Source organism: Budorcas taxicolor, chromosome 1 (assembly GCF_023091745.1).
Source record: "Budorcas taxicolor isolate Tak-1 chromosome 1, Takin1.1, whole genome shotgun sequence".
Lineage (NCBI taxonomy): Eukaryota > Metazoa > Chordata > Mammalia > Artiodactyla > Bovidae > Budorcas > Budorcas taxicolor.
The window spans coordinates 177,622,286-177,643,520 of NC_068910.1; the positions used below are offsets into that span (position 1 = coordinate 177,622,286).

General features: G+C 41.3%; 1 protein-coding gene across 1 annotated transcript in view; it reads right to left on the reverse strand.

The window, feature by feature from the left end:
* Positions 1–21,235, reverse strand: part of ARHGEF26 (Rho guanine nucleotide exchange factor 26) — a 138,815-nt gene that overhangs the window by 43,119 nt on the left and 74,461 nt on the right. Inside the window, exons 6-9 of the mRNA XM_052641663.1 lie at positions 19,414–19,566; positions 16,603–16,732; positions 13,125–13,199; positions 201–290 (exon numbers count right to left, since the gene is read on the reverse strand). Coding sequence (XP_052497623.1) covers positions 201–290; positions 13,125–13,199; positions 16,603–16,732; positions 19,414–19,566 — 448 coding nt within the window. The remainder of the gene's footprint in view (positions 1–200; positions 291–13,124; positions 13,200–16,602; positions 16,733–19,413; positions 19,567–21,235) is intronic.

Here is a 21,235-nt window from a genome sequence, read left to right on the forward strand (position 1 = left end):
TATCTGGGATAAGCAAGAGCAGAATTACCCACAACAAAGTATCTGCTGCTCTGCCTGCCAGCCTCTGTGTAATCAATTTATGGCCCTGCTTTAACAAGCAAATTCCTCCACACTTTGTTACTCACCACTTTCTCCCTATTCACTGAAGATTTCAACAAAAGCAGTAATAAATCTGTTTATGAAGAAGTACGAGAGAGTACCTTAATTTTAAATTCCAGCTGGGAGTTAATTGTGTACATCATTTCCGTCCTTTCCATTTTCCGGGCTCCTTCATTGCAGAGTCGCACCAACTGGAAATAGAGAATAATCAGGGAGGGTTAAGAGGTGAAGGAGAGAAACCTCACTTTCAAATGCAGATCTTGCAGGAAATAATTAGCACTTTGGAAAACTCCAGACAGTTCAAGAATTTACAGCTTCACAGTTGAGACCCTGTACCCAGTGGGAAGTGGTGTCACTAGGATGTGCAGACAGAGGAAAAATGTCCTGAGGATTTTCAGGGACAGACGGCCTCGTGTTATGTGTGTTACCATATGGCACGCTTCACATACATGAGGCAGGTTCATTGCATGGTCCAATCTGTCCGTTCTGCCCCTGCTCCTCGCCTTCACCCATGGAAACCCCACCAACCTCAGGGCAAGCTGCACCTCTCTCTCTCCCCTCTTCAAATCAGAGCAGCTGAGGGCAGAATACCGGACTTCAAAGGCAAATTCTCAGCTGAATGCTACGCTCAAAACATGTGATGGGTAAGCTGGATGCTGGAAGAGGACAGCCTCCCATTGGAACCTAATAGTCAGTGATTTTTCAAGCTGAGGGGAATGAAGTTTAATTAGCACTACTGAGTTATCTACAAATAGACGGACTAATAGTCCTTGGATGAGTAGCTGTGACACTGTGATTTATAATAAAACAGATATTTTGTCTTTTATCCACGGTTTCTGGCACATGGCTCCTAAAACCCCTTGTAATGTCCTATATAAGAGCCTTGGGGGCTTCTTTGGCTATAATTTAGTATTGTTACCAGTTCCTGAAAGAGCTCCAGGACATAAAAGTGAAGTGAGTATCTTCTGTTATTCATAACAAGCCCCTTTCAACCTTGTCTGAATTTATATTAATGAGGCGACTTTTGGAAAGCCCCTAAAGATGGGGTTGGTTGCCAGGGGAACCATTCAAATAATTAGAGAAAAGACTGGAACTTTCAGGCCTACCATCTGACCTCCAGGGAGGGAAGAGGGGCTAGATATGACTTGATCACTACTGAGCAGTGGTTTAATAAATCATGCCCATGTAAAGAAGCCGCCATAAAAACCGCTGAATTTCAGAATGGGAGAATTTCCGGGTTGGTAAGAAGATGGCCATCTCAAACTCTGAGGATAGCACATCCGGAGCTTGGGACCCTTCTGGACCTCACGCTATCTCTTCCTCTGGCTGTTCACTCATATTCTTTAGCATCCTTTGTAACAAACCGCTAATCTAGGAAGTAAACTGTTTTCCTGAGTTCTATGAACCCCTCGAGCAAATTAATCAAACCTAAGCAGGGGGTGGGTAGTGATCTATAGCAGGTCTGATCTCTAGCCAGTGGGTCAGAGGCACAGGTAACAACCTGGACTTGTGAAGAGTGACTAGGGTGAAGTCTGGGGTGTGGCCTGGGAGGCCTCGTCCTAACCCTGTGGGACGGGCTGTCTCCAGGGGGAGTGGAAACTGAACTGGATGGAATAAACCATGTGGGCTTCCCAGGTGGCACTGGTGGTAAAGAACCTGCCTGCCAATGCAGGAGACATAAGCGACTCGCACTGGGTCCTTGAGTCGGGGAGATCCCCTGGAGGAGGGCACGGCAACCCACTCCAGTACTCTTGCCTGGAGAATCCATGGACAGAGGAGCCTGGTGGGCCACACAGTCCATGGGGCCACACAGAGTCGAACACGACTGAAGTGATTTAGCACGCACACATGCACAAGCCACCCCGCTGGCAGGGCAGAGTTGCCCAGTGTGGGGAAAGCCTGCACACATTAGGTGACCACAGTGTCAGAAGCGAAGTGTTCTGTGAGTAGAGTATTGAGCACAGAGGATCCACCCAAGAATTTTTCCTTTATATTGTGCCTAATATATAATTATTAGTTTGCTGACCTAAACCAAAAGAAATTTTGTCTTGTTAATTTCTCATTAACTGAAAAATCTGTAAAACATGCCCATAGCAAGGATCATTGGCCATAAAGACAGTGTGATAGTTAAAAACAGAAGCTAGAAATTCTGATTAGATTTACTTTAATATTGGTGCTTTATTAAATAGCTCCCACTATAAAAAGAAATGTTAACACATAAGTAAACAAAACAGGCTATAAATGGCTCTGACCTAATCCTACTTCATGGAGGTAACTGGAAACAAGATGGGTTACCCACTAACTCTTTTTTTCCCATGATTATATGAACATGTAAGTACATACATATAATGTGTAAAAATTACTTTATTTTTGTAAATGGATTGCCCAATGCTTGTCTGTGACTTAATTGTTTCACTTGATAATATTTCTCCTTATAACATTCACTGAAAAAGTTTATTTTGTACTTGATATGTGTCAGGTGCTAGGGTTGCAACATTTAAGATATACAATCCCTATTGTGATAAAAGAAGGGCAGACACAATAATCAAGAGACTGAAATCTTAAGGAAAAAACTGGGGGGCAGGGGTCCATGGAGGAAGAAGGTGGGGAGAGAGTCGGGGGCCTCTCCTTAGAGTCCCTCTGAGCTGCACCAAAGGAACAAAGGTACATGTAGCACACAGTCAAGGGACAGCACTGGTCCAGGCAGAGTGAACATCAGAAGCAGATCGCTGTGTGCCTGAGAAAGTAAAATCCTGACACAGGAAAATGGCACAGGAGGGAACTGGAGGACCAGCCAGGGTCAAAGCATGCAGGTTCTTTCAGCATGTGGGCTGTATTCTAAGTGCAAAGAGAAGCCACCAGCAGGCTCTCAGCAAAGCAGGGACAGGAGGCAATATAGGCTGTGAGCACATGTGCTTTCACAGCACACCTATTCCTTCCCCAACTGATGGACGCTTGGACAATTTCCAGTCACTTAGCAGATATTCTGGGCTTAAAGGGTATGCCTATCTTCAGTTCCAGCATATCTTTAGGTCCCAGTGGTATGAAGAGTTTACTGATGCAGGGACTGATGGTCCACCTGATCAAAGCTAGGAGCCGAGGGACTTCCCTGGTGGTCCAAAGAACCTGCCTTCCAATACAGGGGACACAGGTCCAATCCCTGGTCGGGCAACTAAGACCCTACATGCCTTGGGGCAACTAGAGTGCCCGCTCACAGTAACTACTGAGCCTGCACACGACTAGAGATGCCCATGTGCTCCAACGAGGAAAGCCTGCACACCTCAACAAAGACCCAGCACAGCCAAAACAAGAAAACTCAGAAAGCTCAGAGCCGAAAACATTCTGGCTGGGCTTAGGGGCAACCTGCAGTTAAAATATCCTAAAAGGATTCAGACAGATAAATAGCTGAGCTGCTTGGGACATTTTAAAGATTTTATTTGTAGTACCCAAATCTGTGCTCCCAGACTTCCAACGTGGTCTGTTCCCCAAGCTCTACCTCCAGCAACCTGGATGGTATCTCTTCTCAGATGTACCACTGCTGTCTGAAACTCAAAATGGGAATGCCCAAACCTAAGCACCACCTTCATCTCTCCCTGTCCCAGCCCGATGTTCTCTAGGTCAGTGACTGACCCCAGCACAATCCATTTCCCCAAGTCAAAAAGCTAGGCCCTCAACACTCAGGCGCCTCCCTCTCCTTTGCCCTCTATTCAAACAGTTCATAGTATCTCCTTAATGCTGTAACCTCCAGAAAAACATGTTTAGTCTTTACAAGTTCAAATCTGCTCATGAAACTCCTCAGCTTGAAATCTTTAAAAGGCTCTTTGAAATTTCCAGAATTAAAATCTCACCAAGACCAGGATCTGGCACCTACTTACCCGATCTTCTTTCTTGGGCCTCAGTGCTACTGAATTTCTGACCAAAAGCCCTCCCTCTCCCATGTCCTTCACATTTTTGAAGTGTTTCCCTCCACCTGAATGCCCTTCACCCTACTCTGTCCAACTGACTCCTCCTTATCTAGATGTATACCACTCTATTTGTCTTTCAGATCTCATTTTGGGTATTACTTTTCTTAAAAGACTGGAGAACAGACTGAAATGTCCATATCTGTTAGTTAAGTGCCTGGCCCAGTGCCTAAGACACAAGCAGTACTCAGCAAATAGCAAATGTTAATGAGTAAACTTTAAGGATTCTTAAAGAGATGGGAATACCAGATTACCTTACCTGCCTCCTGAAAAACCTGTATGCAGGTCAGGAAGCAACAGTTAGAACTGGACATGGAACAAAAGGCTGGTTCCAAATCAGGAAACCAGTAAGTCAAGGCTATATATTCTCACCCTGCTTATTTAACCTCTATGCAGAGTTCATCATGCAAAATGCCAGGCTGGATGAAGTACAAGCTGGCATCAAGATTGCCAGGAAAAATATCAATAGCCTCAAATATGCAAATGACACCACTCTTATGGCAGAGTGTGAAGAAGAACTAAAGAGCCTCTTGACGAAAGTGAAAGAGGAGAGTGAAAAAGCTGGCTTGAAACTCAACATTCAAAAAACTAAGATTATGGAATCCAGTCCCATCACTTTATGGCAAATAGATGGGGAAAAAGTGAAAACAGCGACAGACTTTACTTTCTTGGGCTCCAAAATCACTGTCATGGTGACTGCAGCCATGAAATGAAAAGACACTTGCTCCTTGGAAGAAAAGCTATGACAAACCTAGACAGCGTATTAAAAGCAGAAACGTCACTTTGCTGACAAAGGTGTGTCTAGTCAAAGCTATACTTTTCCCAGTATCATGTACAGATGTGAGAGTTGGACCATAAAGAAGGCTGAGCGCCAAAGAATTGATGCTTTTGAACTGCGATGCTGGAGAAGATTCTTGAGAGTCCCTTGGACTCCAAGGAGATCAAACAGTCAATCCTAAAGGAAATCAGTCCCGAATATTCATCGGAAGGACTGATGCTAAAGGTGAAGCTCCAATACTTTGGCCACCTGATGCAAAGAGCTGACTCATTAGAAAAGCCCCTGATGCTGGGAAAGATTGGTGGCAGGAGGACAAGGGGCAACAGAGGATGAGATGGTTGGATGGCATCATCAACTCAATGGACATGAGTCTGAGCAAACTCTTGGAGATAGTGAAGGACAGGAAGTCTGGCCTGCTGCAGTACACGGGGTTGCAAACAGTAGGACACAACTGAACAACAATGCATAAATTGCTTTCAGAGATCATTTACAAGTACTTTAAAAAGGGGGGGACATATAGACCAATGGAACAAGATAGATAGCCCAGAGATAAACCTTTGAGAGCCAAGAATATAAAATGAGGAAAAGACAGTCTCTTCAATAAGTGGTGCTGGGGAAACTGGACAGCTACGTGTAAAAGAATGAAATCAGAACACTTCCTAACCCTATACACAAAGAGAAACTCAAAATAAATTAAGACCTAAATATAAGACCAGAAACTATAAAACTTCTAGAGAAAAACATAGGCAGAACAATGTATAACATAAAACACAGCAAGATCCTCTATTACCCACCTCTTAGAATACTGGAAATAAAAACGAAAATAAACAAGTGGAACCTAATTGAGCTTAAAAGCTTTTGCACAGCAAAGAAAACTACAAACAAGGTGAAAAGACAACCCTAAGAATGGGAGAAAATACTAGCAAATGAAATAACTGACAAAGGATTGATTTCCAAAACATATAAGCAGCTCCTACAACTGAATATCAGAAAAACTCAATCAAAAAGTGGGCAGAAGACCTAAACAGACATTTCTCCAAAGAAGACTTACAAATGTCTAACAAACATATGAAAAGATGCTCAACATCAAATGCAAATCAAAACTACAATGAGGTATCACCTCACACCAGTCAAAATGGCCATCATCAAAAAGTCTACAAACAATAAATGCTGGAGAGGGTGTGGAGAAAAGGGAACCATTTTGCAATGTTGGTGGGAATGTAAATTGATACAGCCACTATGGAAGATAGTACGGAGTAGAACGACCATATGATCCAGCAGTCCCACTATTGGGCGTATACCCTGAGGAAACCAAAATTGAAAAAGGCACCTGCACCCTAATGTTCACTGCACTACTTTATATAATAGCTAGGACATGGTAGCCACCTAGATAGCCAACATCAGATGAATGGATAAAGAATTTGGTACATGTATACAATAGAATATTACTTAGCCATAAAAAATGAATCCATTTGAGTCAGCTCTAATGAGGTGGAAGAACCTACAGCCTATTATAGAGAGTGAAATAAGTCAGAAACACAAACATCGTATAGTACTCATATATATGGAATCTAGAAAGACAGTACTGATGAACCTATTTATGGGGCAACAGTGGAGATACAGACAGAGAACAGACTTATGGACACGGGTTAGGAGGAGGGAGGTGAGGGTAGGCCAAATGGAGAGAGTACAGAAGCGTATACCCTACTGTGTATAAAATAGGTAACCAATGGGAACTTGCTGTATGACTCAAGGAGCTCAAACCAGGGCTTTTAACAACCTAGAGGGGTGAGAAAGGATGGGAGGTGGGAGGGAATTTAAAGAGGGAGGGGACACATGTATACCTATGGCTGACGCATGCTGATGTATGGCAGAAGCCAACACAATATTGTGAAGCAATTTTCATTCAATTAAAAACAAATAAGTTTGGGGAAAAAAAGGTTGGGGGACAAACTCATTGGAAAAGACCCTGATGCTGGGAAAGACTGAAGGCAAAAGGAGAAGGGAGTAGCAGAGGATGAGGTGGTTACACAGCATCACCAACTCAATGGACTTTAATTTGAGCAACCTCCAGGAGATAATGGAGGACAGAGGAGCCTGGCGTGATACAGTCCGTGGGGTCAAAAAGAGTTGAACATGACTCAGTGACTGAACATCAACAATTGGCTATTGGCTTCTGCACTGGGTAATGCAACTCTACAAGTGTTTTCAGGATCATTTGAGCAAGAAATTGCACCACTGTTCTTGTGCTTGGGAAGTCGCCAGCCCTGAGAAGAGCACAGCTCTAGAATTTCTCATTAGAAAATGGTCTCAGACTTGCTCATGTACCTATGTAGTGTATTCTCTTGATCAACGTTCCTCTTCCTCAAAGTACAAGGATAAATGTTAATTTTTTACTCTTCAGGTGGGAAATGTTGGCAAACTAATAATGAAAAATTTTCCAAAAGGTAAAAAAGAAAGGGGGGGGGGGCAGGACAATTCCTTTATCCCATTTCAAAATAAAAGGGAAAGTGGAAAATAAATTCATCTTTATTTCCTAAATTTCCAAATGTCAAGTTCATCAGCCACCACTTCTGAAGGCATATTAAAAACAAAAACATTCCCCAAGCATCTCAAGCAATGGTATCCTCAGTGGACTCTGTTTAGTGACTATTTTAAGGGACAAGCACTAATTTGGATATGTGTGCTCTCATATTTTCCATAAAATCAGCCTCTGCATATTGAAACTGTGCCTTCCTTCAACATCTGTCAAAGCTTTATTAAATTTAGTTCACTAATTTTTTTGCTTTAGGAAAAACTTATGTGGGGAAAAAACCTCAATCTCTCTAATGAAGTATAAATAAAAACAAAATATTTTCAATTTGTCAAATTCACAAAGATGAAAAGAATATTAGATGTTGGGGAGTGTGGAGAAAGATAAGATACTTAGAAATACTTCCGGTTGTCATCGACACAGGGACAATTTTTCTTACAGGTACTTTCAGTTCAGTTCAGTTCAGTCGCTCAGTCATGTCTGACTCTTTGCGATACCCCCACGTCCAAGGTAAGAGAAATCCAAGTAAGATGGTAGGTGTTGCAAGAGGGCATCAGAGGGCAGACACACTGAAACCATACTCACAGAAAACTAGTCAATCTAATCACACTAGGACCACAGCCTTGTCTAACTCAATGAAACCAAGCCATGCCTGCAGGGCAACCCAAGATGGGCTGGTCATGGTGCAGAGGTCTGACAGAATGTAGTTCACTGGAGAAGGGAATGCCAAGCCACTTCAGTATTCTTGCCTTGAGAACCCCGTGAACAGTATGAACAGTATGAACAGTACAGGTGCTTGGGGGCCCTTAAAACATACCAAGCTTTCTCCCCCAATAAACCCACTTCTGGAAACTTTACAACAGAAATCATCAGAGGAGCACAGTCATTTATGCAAGGCCATGCAGCACTATTTAGAACAGTAAATGAAATGGGCACCACATGAATCCATTTTAAATGTACATTTACATTCACTGGAAGCACACACCATAAAATGACAACAGTCATTACCGTCAACAAGATTACTAATACGTTTTGTTTTCTCTTGTTTCGAACTTTCAACTTTTCTGTAATGGGCACTTACTACTTTTAAAAATGTACCTTTGTAAACTTTACATACATTCTTTCAGAGCAATACTTAAAGAGTTAAAAAAAGAAAAAAACAACCACCATTAATTCCTCCCTGCCACACTCCTGTCTCTTCACCATCAGCAACCACAGTTGAAAGTTTGAGTGTGATTCTAAATACTATTTCTGACACACAAATGTATATAAACGCATTTTATTATCTAAATGTCATTATGCTATTTGTTCTGTTCTGCAACTTCATGTTCTTCACTTAACAATACAGCCTAGAGACCTTTTCATGTTAAGCGACATCTACCTCTTTGTAAACAGCTGAAGCGGTAAGTTACAGGAAAAGATTCAAGAGGACTTGGCTCTTCTGCCACTAACAGAAGAGCTCAGAACTTAATACTATCTCCAAATAGAAGTAGAAATTTTATGAGGTGTGAGTTAAAGCAGTTATTCTCTTTCTGTGGGAGAGTAAATAGAAGACAACAGCAGGGGAGATTTCACTGGCATCGGAAACCATCTCTTGACCACCATTCCTTAGACACAGACAGCTCTGCACCAGCTGAACTATCAGGCTCCCAGGAAATTTCCCTCCTCGCAACTCCACCTCCCACATAGGAACAGAAAATCAGAAAGTAAAAACATGTTTCACTTGATAGAAACATCTTGTTTTCAGGTTGTTTTGACTAAGTTAATAAGTCTCTCCAAATGCCCCAATTCAGAAAAATTGCCACCATCATTTCATCAATACACATGAATGATTTCACTGAAGTATTATTTGTACTTACTCAAATACATTTCATTAGCATTTTAATCACCAAAAAATACATTACTCATTTTTCCCCAAGAATGAATAACTATTTAGAAAGACTTGCCCAAGGGCCTTCAGTGGAATCTGCTTCTAAAAATTTGGGCCTCAACACACAAAATTTCACTGTAAAGTAAGTACTGGGAACTCTCAGCTTCTCTCATTTCAGAAAGAGCAAGCAAGTGAAAGTCTGCATTTTGATTCTGAACCATCAACGCTCTATGTGCACAATCTTTCTGTTAAGAATACTGACATTGTTTTCCCATCTATGAAAACCCATTGGTAACTTGCACAAATGAAAAAGAAGATGAATCCTTGAGCTGGCGGTACTGATGACCTCAGTTTCCTACAACACTTACAGACTGAGGTTATAATCCTGATGCTCATGACCCCTATGCAACAGAGAAAAATGCTGTCCTAGAGAAAATACTTGCTTAGGTCACTCGAACAGCAATTCTTCACAGAGGGTCTTTCATATAGCAAGTATCAAGGTAGTGCATGCTTAGTTGCTTCAGTCGTGTCTGACTCTGTACGACCCACAGACTGTAGCCCACCAGCTCCTCTGTCCATGGGATTCTCCAGGCAAGAATACTGGAGTGGGTTCTCATGCTCTCCTCCAGGGGATCTTCCCAACCAAGGACTCAAACCCACGTTTGTTAAGTCTCTTGCATTGGCAGGCGGATTCTTTACCACTACCGTCACCTGGGAAGCCCTGTATCAAGGTAAGGCAATTAATTTTTGCCAGCCTGCCCTAAAAGCACCAGTGCCAAATCAAGTGAAACAGAGATGCCTAAAGGAACATAGCAGTCTACTCAAACTGGGACGTAAAAGTCTCAAAAAAATTAGGTATCATTCCTAATTCAATTCAATCACTGCTACCTTCCTCCTTCTGTGTGAATTTTTTTTCCAGCTTCTCAGTTACAACCAAATAGAATCTGACAATCTCTTTCATATCCAAGACTCAACTTCTCCAAGTAGCTTCTCCTAAAGATGCCCCCATCCACTACAGGATTTGGGGTCCTGGAGGAGAAACTCACAGGCAGTAGGACCATAGGCAACTTCATACTTGTCAGGCGAAGTTTCTTCACTTGGTGTTTCGCAAGGTGGGATATGTGTATCTCCTTCTCTGATGGAGCAAGAGATGCATTCAAGTGGTTGGCAGATCACTATGGTTTAAATGTTCACATCCTCCCAAAATACATATTGAAATCTTAACTCCCAAAGGTGATGGTTCTAGGAAGTGGGGACCTTTGGGAGTTGCTCAGAAGTCGTGGGATAGAGCCCTCATGAATGGGCTTGTGCTTTATACAAGAGGCCCCAAAGAGCCGCCTTGCTACCTTCTGCTTTGTCAAGGCTACAAGAAGTCTGCAACCTGGCTGGAAGAGGGATCCCAGGCAACTCTGCTGGTTCCCTGATCTTAGACTTCCAGCCTCCAGAACTGAGAAAGAAATTTGCTGTTTATAAACCAATCAGTTTGTGGTACTTTGTTCTAGCAGCCCAAATGGGCCACGACACAGATAAACTAATTTTTAGTATAAAAATGTGTTAGAAAAATGAACAACTAGCTTATAAAACTTATGATTTTGTAGTAATTATTGGCAAGGATGAGGATAAATAAAATAGAGTCAGTTTAAAGTTGACTGAGGGACTTCCCTGGTGGTCCAGTGGTGGAGTCTTTCTTTGCCTTCCAAAGCATGGGGTACAGGTTCAATCCTTGGTCAGGGAACTAAGATCCCACAAGCCTTGGGGTCAAGAACCCCAAACATAAAAAAGAAGCAATAATGCAACAAATTCAATAAAGACTTTTAAAATGATCCACATAAAAATATTTTAAAAAGAAAGTTGAAACAATAAAATTCAACATAAAGTTCAATTGATAAAGTTGATTGAAAGAAAGTGCTTCATAGTCAAGTATCACAAAGATGCATAAAACTCAAGGCAGCTTAGAGATGCTCAGGATGCTTCTGTGATCATGAGCTTTACTCTCCTGGGTCTAGCTCATCTCATATCCTCACTGATTCTCAAACCTTCAGCTGCTTTTTCTCAGTGAACTATTCCTATTAGCATTTAAACATACCGACAATTTTCTGCTCTTTAAATAAAAGAAGACCCTCCCTCACTTCCCTTTCAACTAAAGCTTCTCTTTCAACTCATTTTACCCTCACGGCCCAATGGTTGAAACAGTTACACTCACTGGCTGCACAGTCTCATCCTCCACTCATTCCTCACCACGCTTCAATCTGGCTTCCACACCTACCCTGCAAGGACACAACTCACCTGATAATAAATACACCCGGTGAATGCATCGATCATTATCTCACTTTGTCTTTCCGGAACAGCCAACGGGGCTGCCCTTCCTTCCACCAAATTACATGCCATTTGTCAGACCATTAGAGGGCTTCCCTGATAGCTCAGTTGGTAAAGAATCTACCTGCAATGCAGGAGACCCCAGTTCAGTTCCTGGATCAGGAAGATCCACTGGAGAAGGGACAGGCTACCCACTCCAGTATTCTTGGGCTTCCCTTGTGGCTCAGCTGGTAAAGAATCCACCTGCAATGCGGGAGACCTGGGTTCAATCCCTGGGTTGGGAAGATGCCCTGGAGAAGGGAAAGGCTACCCACTTCAGAATTTTGGCCTGGAGAATTCCATGGACCATATAGTCCATGGGGTCTCAAAGAGTTGGACACGACTAAGCAACTTTCACTTTCCTACTTTAGTACTCCTGTTGTTTATCAAGTTTCCTCTGCTCTTTCCTTTTCCCTACACAAGATGAAGCTTGGTGTTCTTCATGGCTGAACCTCAACACTCTTCTAACTCTACACACTCCTGTGTACTTTTCATCTACTCTCCCAGCTTCAAAACTCATCCCCATACTGATGATCCACAAACCCATGTCTCCAGTTCAAGTCCCTCCACTGAGCTCCTGACTTGGATATTCTATAAGAATCTCAATTCCAACACACCCACAATGGAATCATCAGCTTCTCCTTATGCTCATACTATGGGATTAAGAGCATCCATCTAGTTGCCCAAGATAGGGATGATTTTCCTTGGCTCATGTCCATAAATATACCCACCCAAGTCACCTCCACGCCTACCTCCCCAATGTTGCAGGTTTGCTTCTTTGCCTTCTAGTATCATATCAGTATAGGCTCCGCTCATCTGTAACCTAAGCAACTATAGAGGCTTCACCACTGGGGCCCATTCTCACTGTCAGCTTCACAGCACATGAATCTGTAGCTTCCACAGCATCCTAGGATAAGGTTCACAATTCCTTAACATGGATCCTCTGTGCTCTCTCTCCTGGTCTGGGCTCTAGTCACATGAAGAACATTCTAGTTGAAATTCTACAAACAAATCTTTGGGTCTTTGCACGTTCTTGAAACACCACTCCCCAGTCCCTGGCTCAAAGCTGCCCTTGCTCCAGGTTTCAGCCTCGACATTTCTGTGTTCTTCCTCTCATGTCACTCACCATCCTTTACTGTAACTCTTATTTCATGTCTGCCTTCCCCTTTATACAGCACATTCCATGAGGGCAGTAACCACACATGTCTTACTCACCCTCACATTTTCAGGGGCTGGCATTGTCCCTGGCACTGTAGTGGATGTTCAATAAATATTTCTTGAATGAGAGAATGAATAAACAGCTATTCAGACACCAAAAGAAAATGAGATCTCTAAAGGCCCTTAAGACTGTCTGAAATAGTAAAAATTTCAATTTGAGTATAGAAAACATAATTTTGTTTTTCAACTACTTAAACAATGGTGCACAAATGGCTGTGAGAATCAACCAGTTTTCAGCATCAAATCCAAACAGGTTCTCTTCGGAGGGATCTGAGTGTTTTACTGTCTGATAAGCTACTCAACAGTTACCTTGCTCACTTCCTTTAAGGCTCTTTTGCAGACTTCATATTTAGGAGAGTCCTTAGGAGTCTTTTGACAGATAGTCTGCAATGAAATAAAAGAAGAACAAAATCAGCTGATTTATTCTTTTAAGTAAAATAAAACCAGTGTCCAGTCATATACTCTTACTCATAGCCGACTTAACAATTCTGAACACAATACTATGGATGAGTATAAAGACGACATTAAAATAGGAAATAGTCTTTAAAAGCATAGGATCCATGTTCATCCAGAGGATGATTTAATAAGAGGACAGACTTCAGAGGTGGGTGAATCTTGTTTCAAATTCCAGATCTGCTCCTTATGAGCTATTTGACCTTGGGCAAGTCACCTTCCCTTATAAGCTTCTATAAGCCTCAGTTTCCTCATCTGTAAAACTGGGATAAAGCCACCTATAAAGCCACAAGGAGGTTAAAAAAGTTGAATGATAATGCATGGAAAGTTCTTTATGAATAACCTGCATACAGTAGGTCTTCAATTAATGACAAAATTACTTCAATTATCCCTGTTATCATCATTATTAGAGGTTATTATATTTGTAGATGATATAAGGTGAATAAAAAGTTCAAGAAAAAATGGCTGCTGGGTTTTTTCTTGGTATGCTTATACTGCAATTTTTGTGATGGTAAAATTGAGTTCAAAAAACATCAACTGAAGATATACTGAATTATATATAACTTTTGAAACTATATCTGTTCAAAGCCAACAAAACCATTTCAATTGTTAAAAATGTTAACCTCAATCAACAAGTTTAACTAAATCTCCAAATGAAGTAAAATCGAAGAGATCATGTTTTAAGTACATTTAGATTCTGCCCAGATGGCCAGATTTTCACACATGGACAACAGGTGAGGGCAACAGGCATTTAGCAGAAGGGGAAGATACCAGAAACTAGCTTACATGCAGAGGAACACCAAGCCTATGAATCTGAAAGTCAGGTGTCAGGAATATTATGTGTGATATGTTAAGAAGTACAGACTGGACCACTGGTGGTTTTATATTAACGTACTCAAAATTTTTTCGACTATGACCCCACTGTAAGAAATACTTTACACTGCAACTAGTACACATGCACACAAAATGAAAGTTTCTATGAAATAATATTTAATCACCTTATGAACAATGTATATATCATATACTGTGTGTTCTACTCTATATTCTTTTTCTAAAAACACTACTCATGATTCAAAAGTCAGTTTCATGACCCACTAATGAGTACAAAAGCAGTTTGAAAAATATTAGTTTTTACTTCTGGGAGCAGGCCATAGTTTCTTTCGTACACTTCAATTTTATGTAAAATTCTGTACACACCAGGAAGTCATTCTTCCTAGAAGAATGACTACAGCTTAATACAACCTCAAAAGAGTCTCTAACCCCAAAAAGTATCATTTCTTTTTAGACTCTGTGTGATAGACATAATAAATATAAATCAGAGCTGTATTTGCAAAACTGCAAGTTTCCCAGTATTTACAAGGAGAGAAGTCCCTAAATCACACAAGATGGACAAGGATGGGTGTAAAGGTGGTAGACTAGTAGACTGAGGTGGCCTAGGAGAGCAGCAGGTGCTGTGAATTCTGAAAAGACAGCTGAACCTCCTCAACACTGTGCGGCTGGGCCAAGAAAGTGACCATAATCCCACCTTTTTACTAGTTTCTAAATTTCAGTGCTTCTTTGAATTTATAATGGAACAGAGAAAATGGAATTTATTTTGTAATGTTAGGCAATCATAATTTTTTCTATATTTTTATCCTGTATTTTGACTTTTAAAAAGCAAGCACGTCAAAACCAATGTTATATTATCATCCAAATTTAAAGAAGAACTATGCCAAGATAGTTTAAGTTGATCAAAAGGATACTCTTTGAACTATCATATGATCCAGCAATCCCACTCCTGGGCATATACAGGGAAAAAACAAAAACTCTAATTCAAAAAGATACATGCAACCTGATATTCATAGCAGCACTGTTTACAATAGCTAAGACATGGAAGCCGCCCAAATGACCATCAACAGACAACTGATTTAAGATGTGGTACGTATATGTAATGGAGTATTAGCCATAAAAAGGATGAAATAATGCCATTTGCAGCAACATAGATAGACCTAGAGATTATCATACTAAGTGAAGTAAGTCTGACAGAGAAAGATAAATATTATATGATATCACATATGTGGAATCCAAAAAACAATACAAATGAATCTACAGATAAAAGAAAAACCTCACAGACACAAAAAACAAACTTAAAGTTACCAAGGGGGAAAGGAAAGCAGGGGAGGGATAAATTAGGAGTTTGGGATTAACAGATACAAACTACTACATATAAAGTAGATGAGGAACAAAGAGTTACTGTATAACAAAGTAAATATAATAACCTATAATGGAAAATAATCTGAAAAAATATATACATATACTATATCTGAATCACTTTGCTATACACCTGAAACTAACACAATATCATAAATCAACTATAGTTCAATTTTATTTAAAAAAAAAAAAGGCACTTGTTGGCACACTAGCTGGGTGGAAGTCACGGCAGGGCACCCCATCCTCTTGTGGCTGCCACTGTGGTTTCAGCCCAGCCAGTGTGCGGCCATCCTGGGCCACTGCCTGGCTGTCCTCACAGCTGTGCTTCCCACCAGTCCATCTCTGCTCTTCCCACAGTCACGTCCTGCACTACTCAAAAACAAATACGTGTTTTCTTCATGCATGCTCCCTACGACAAGATCAGATGTCTGGATTTTCCTCACTCATTCTGAGCAATGCAAACTAGGGCAGCTTTATGCCTTGTGATGCTGGAGAGACTCCTTCCTGTGTGAAATGGGAGCACTTCAGCAGCCTGGGGCATCCCAGGTGGCACTAGCGGTAAACAAGCTGTCTCCCAATGCAAGAAGAGATGCGGGTTCAATCCCTGGGTCGGCAAGACCCTCTGGAGGAGGGCATGGCAGCCCCCTCCAGTATTCTTGCCTGGAGAATCTCACGAGCAGAGGAGCCTGGTGGGTTACGTCTGTGGGGTTGCAAAGAGTCGAACGTGACTGAAGCAATTGAGCACACAGGCAGCAGCTGGGAACATGACAGGGAAAGGGACCTTAGTGACCCAGCAGAGGAAACTGAGGCCCAAAGAGACAAACAACATGCCCAGGTCTCATGCCTGGAGTTTCAGCCGCAAAGGAGTTCAGGACTCCTGACTTCAAGAAGTCAATATTCTTCCCATTTCAAAAAATGTTAAATGAGGGTTGTAATCTAACTTTACTTTAGAGTGAACACACAAGCCTAAATTGAAGACAGTTTCCCATGTGGGACTTTTCTAACCAAACAGCACCTTTTCATTGAATTGGGAAATTTCATAGAAGGGGTATAATTTAAGCGGAAGAAGAATAATTTTCTTAATCACAGATTTGTTGCAGCAACAGCTATCGACAGAGGAAAAAGACACCAGGTCACATCTTACATCCATCAGGAGGGGAAGGCGGGTCACCCTCTGCATGGGAAGAATGAGAAACGAGATCATGGGTAGGTTCCTACAGTCTTCGTGGGACTCGATTCGGGACAAAACTTCCTTGAAAGACGGGTTGGTGGCTCTGAGGGAAAAAAAAGACAAAACTTCAAAGCATTTCCTCTTTAAGAGGCAAGTCAACATGTATTATAAAACACTGTGATAAATTTATAGATTATCAACGATTTTTAAATATATAAACAACATAAACACATAATTACATAGGTGGACATGGATGGCTTGGCTGCCTTTTACAGTTAAGACTGAATATAAGTATAAGGCAGTAATAAGAATAATAAGATGAAAATATAGGTGCCAGAAATTTTTAGAAGTAGAAAGTAAACAAATGAAGAAACAGTGGTATCATAATAGTGAATGTATACATTAAAAAGTAGTATACACACGACATCTCAAATCTGATCATCTACAAACATTCCACTAAAAAGATGGCACATATGTTTTAAACCACAGCTCTAGCCTGAGATAATAACCTAAGAAAGAAATCTCAGGATTTACTTACTAGGAGGCTTTTGGACTTTTCCAAAGCTTCTAAGACAGAAAACCTTCTGACTATGTCAGCCAGAATATCCCTCCTCTCCCAGTGACATTAAAACAGGGACAACACTGTCACAACATTTCTACGGAATTTAGCAAGATACATGGACATAAAGGATCTCATGTGGCACCATGCATATAACTTTGAAGGGGATTCCAGTAAGAATGTGGAGTCTCAGCAAGGTCCCCAACTTGCCAAATAAAAGACCTAGCATTTGGTATAGACAGAGTCCAACCAAGGTCTTCTGACTTTCAGTGGGTCCCTGACATAGCATCTCTCATTCGGTCACCTTACTTCACCTAAGGGCAGCTCTTGGAGTTACAGTGTGACTTGTGAGGGGGAGGTGGAGGAGGGGTTGGCCCCAGATTCTGTAATCCCCTGGAGAGGGGAGGGGGAGGCCAAGAAACAGGGTAATGGCAACTGAAACCTTTTTTCAAAAAAATATACTTTGAAACTTAGATGCTTTGGTTCAAGGCTGCTAGAAAGAAATAAGGAAATACCCAGAACAGCAAGTTAAAAGAAAGTACTCAGAAATGTTATAATTTCCTTTTCTTAAACTGAGGAGTTAAGTTTCCTGCTAACTTAGAAAAAAAAAATTTAGGAAATTAAAAAAGAATCAAATTTTAAACCAGTTGCATATTTAAATCACTTCTGCCACCTCCAAAGATTCTGAGGAAACCAACCAGTCTAGGATGGACCCCGGGCATTGTTTGCTGGTTTTCAGATCCCAAAATGCAGGTAAAGCTCAAAGTCACAGCCCCAAATGTAAATTTACAGTCTGAAACCACAACTACTAATTTCCATGTGAAAGCTCAGATGATGATGTCATTGAGCTAATTTAAATAAAACCTTTATTTTTCAAGAGTTACATAAAGTACAGCAGTACTTAGTCAAGTTTTTTTTTTTTTTAATCTTGCAAAACAAAACTTAATTTAGCTCTAATTCCAGGCTTTGGCTTTTACATGTGTCACTTGGATTTCCCAACAGTTAAAGAGTAACCTTTACATCGCAATGCCCATAGCGGATGAGGGCATCAGGTAACCTCTGGAGACACTCCTGGTTATCAAGGCTGATGTGAGGCTGTGCTACCAGCAGCTGGTGGACAGGAGCCTGGGGTGCCAGAATGTATAGAACAGCCTCCACAACAAAGACTAATCTAGGACAAAATGTCCAGCAGTGCGGACAAATCCTGCTTTGTGCTAATAACCGCATTTAGGGCTGGTAGCTGTGGGTTTTCCTCCCTGCCTGTACAAGATTTTAAGGACGATGTGGAGGGGGAAAGGGGCATCATCAGCCCTTCTTACCCACGTGGGGGCTGCTTCTCTAAGTGGCCATGAGGTACTCATCACCATAGGGTCTCTCACATTGCCTAGAGACTGGCCAGCGTGCCATGCTTCGGCTGTAAACACCACAACTCACAGAAGGATGATAACAGCCAGTCAGCCCCCAAACTGAGTCTACAGCGATGTCCAACTGTACTGCCAGACACGGAGCTCCTTGTGATAAACAAGCCTCGGCCCCAATAAAGCAATACAGACACTGCTGAACCACTGCTGAATGCTTTTCAGACTAGAGATGGCATATCCATCACACCAAAACTCTCAGTAACCTAAATAGAACAAAGGGAAAAGGTGTGTGTGGAAATTTAAGGTTACTTCTTTTTTGTTTCACAATTAGAGCCTTTAAGAACGTAAAAAAAAAACTTCCTTCAGTCCATCCTTGTTCTTCTCACACCTAACCACTCAGAGGGAAAAGATGAGTGATTCCCATGAACAACTAAATACAGTTGTCATTTGAATGGAGGAAGATTAGAATACTAGAGGACACTTTGGCTCCTAGGCACTAGTTCAAGAACTATATCTTGGCCTCAGGCAAACTATTTAATGACCAGATAACAGCTTAGAGAACAACCTTCTCACCATTTAGAATGATGATCACCAATCATCATTACCCTCCCCCACACCCCCCACCCAAGTCTTACAGGAATTAAAAAAAAAAAAAGAAAGAAGGAAAAAAATCAACAAGCTATAATTTCAGAACAGCTTTAAAGAAAATTCTCCACAACTGGGTTTTTCTAATCTAACACCCCTGCCCAAAAGCACTTCTCTTCCCAAAAGACATTTAATTTAAGAGATCAAATAATTTCAATCAATGTGACCCAATTAAAACATGATTAGATCATTAAAGCTGCAACATTCAATACTGCTTACAACAATTTTTGCAGTGTCCGCTGTTGGTAGACTTCATTTGTGCAGTATTTCACATATGGGTCAAATGTGGATGCTGTGTGCTTTTCCACAATGTCACTTATGTCTTCTATGAAGATATTATTCTGATGCCTTGCTTCCAACTCTGTAAAGAATCTTAAAAAAAAAAAAAAAAAAAAGAAAAGCATTTACACTGCCTTCCATATGCTTTAATAGACAACAGATTATCCTCATGAAATGCTATTATACAGGGTTTGAAAATACTAGCAGTACATGGTACCAAAAAAATACAAGAAAAAACTATAAAACAGTCTAAATTTAAATCTATTATCAGTTCAGTTCAGTCACTCAGTCGTGTCCGACTGTGACCCCATGAACCACAGCACGCCAGGCCTCCCTGTCCATCACCAACTCCTGGAGTTCACCCAAACTCATGTCCATTGAGTCAGTGATGCCATCCAGCCATCTCATCCTCTGTCGTCCCCTTCTCCTCCTGCCCTCAATCCCTCCCAGCATCAGAGTCTTTTCCAATGAGTCAACTCTTCCCATGAGGTGGCCAAGTACTAGAGTTTCAGCTTTAGCATCAGTCCTTCCAAAGAACACCCAGGACTGATCTTTAGAATGGACTGGTTGGATCTTCTTGCAGTCCAAGGGACTCTCAAGAGTCTTCTCCAACACCACAGTTCAAAAGCATCAATTCTTCGGTGCTCAGCTTTCTTCACAGTCTAACTCTCACATCCATACATGACCACTGGAAAAACCATAGCCTTGACTAGATGGACCTTTGTTGGCAAAGCAATGTTTCTGCTTTTGAATATGCTGTCTAGGTTGGTTATAACTTTTCTTCCAAGGAGTAAGCTTTCCCCATCTATTTCCCATGAAGTGATGGGACCAGATGCCATGATCTTCGTTTTCTGAATGTTGAGCTTTAAGCCAACTTTTTCACTCTCCTCTTTCACTTTCATCAAGAGGCTCTTTAGTTCCTCTTCTGAAATGGCAACCCACTCCAGTACTATTGCCTGGAAAATCCCATGGACAGAGGAGCTTGGTAGGCTACAGTCCATGGGGTCGCAAAGAGTCGGACAGGACTGAGCGACTTCACTTCACTTCACTTCACTTCACTTTCTGCCATAAGGGTGGTGTCCTCTGCATATCTGAGGTTATTGATATTTCTCCTGGCAATCTTGATTCCAGCTTGTGCTTCTTCCAGCCCAGCATTTCTCATTTACATCTTATTCCTTCATATGAAAGTGAAAGTGTTAGTCACTCAATCGTTTCAGACTCTTTGTGACCTATGGACTGTAGTCCACCAGGCTTCTCTGTCTATGGATTCTCCAGGCAACAACACTGGAGTGGGTTGCCATTTCCTCCCCCAACCCAGGGATCAAACCCAGGTCTCCCACATTGCAGGCAGATTCTCTACCATCTGAGCCACTGGTAAAACCCATTACGTCATATGGTTAGCTTAAAACATTGATAGTCCAGGACATTTCTGGGCTTTCAGGTATATTTTGGAATGTACAGATTTCACTATTTTTTCAAGATTTCCCTAGATACTTGGGGACATGGTGCAGCATTAATCCTTACATATATTATTGTATCAAAAAGCATATGAGCAAAATACCTAAATAAGTGCCTAAAAACAAATCTGAAACAAACCTAATTTTATGGGGCCTTTCTCTCCAAATAAAAATAATCATACCATTTATATCTAATACAATACATGACATTTAAATGACTTTGTAAATGGTTTAGATTGCAATTTAGAGTTGCCTTGTGTGTTGTGTGCACTCACACACACCTATATTGTGTCTAGCCCAGGCAA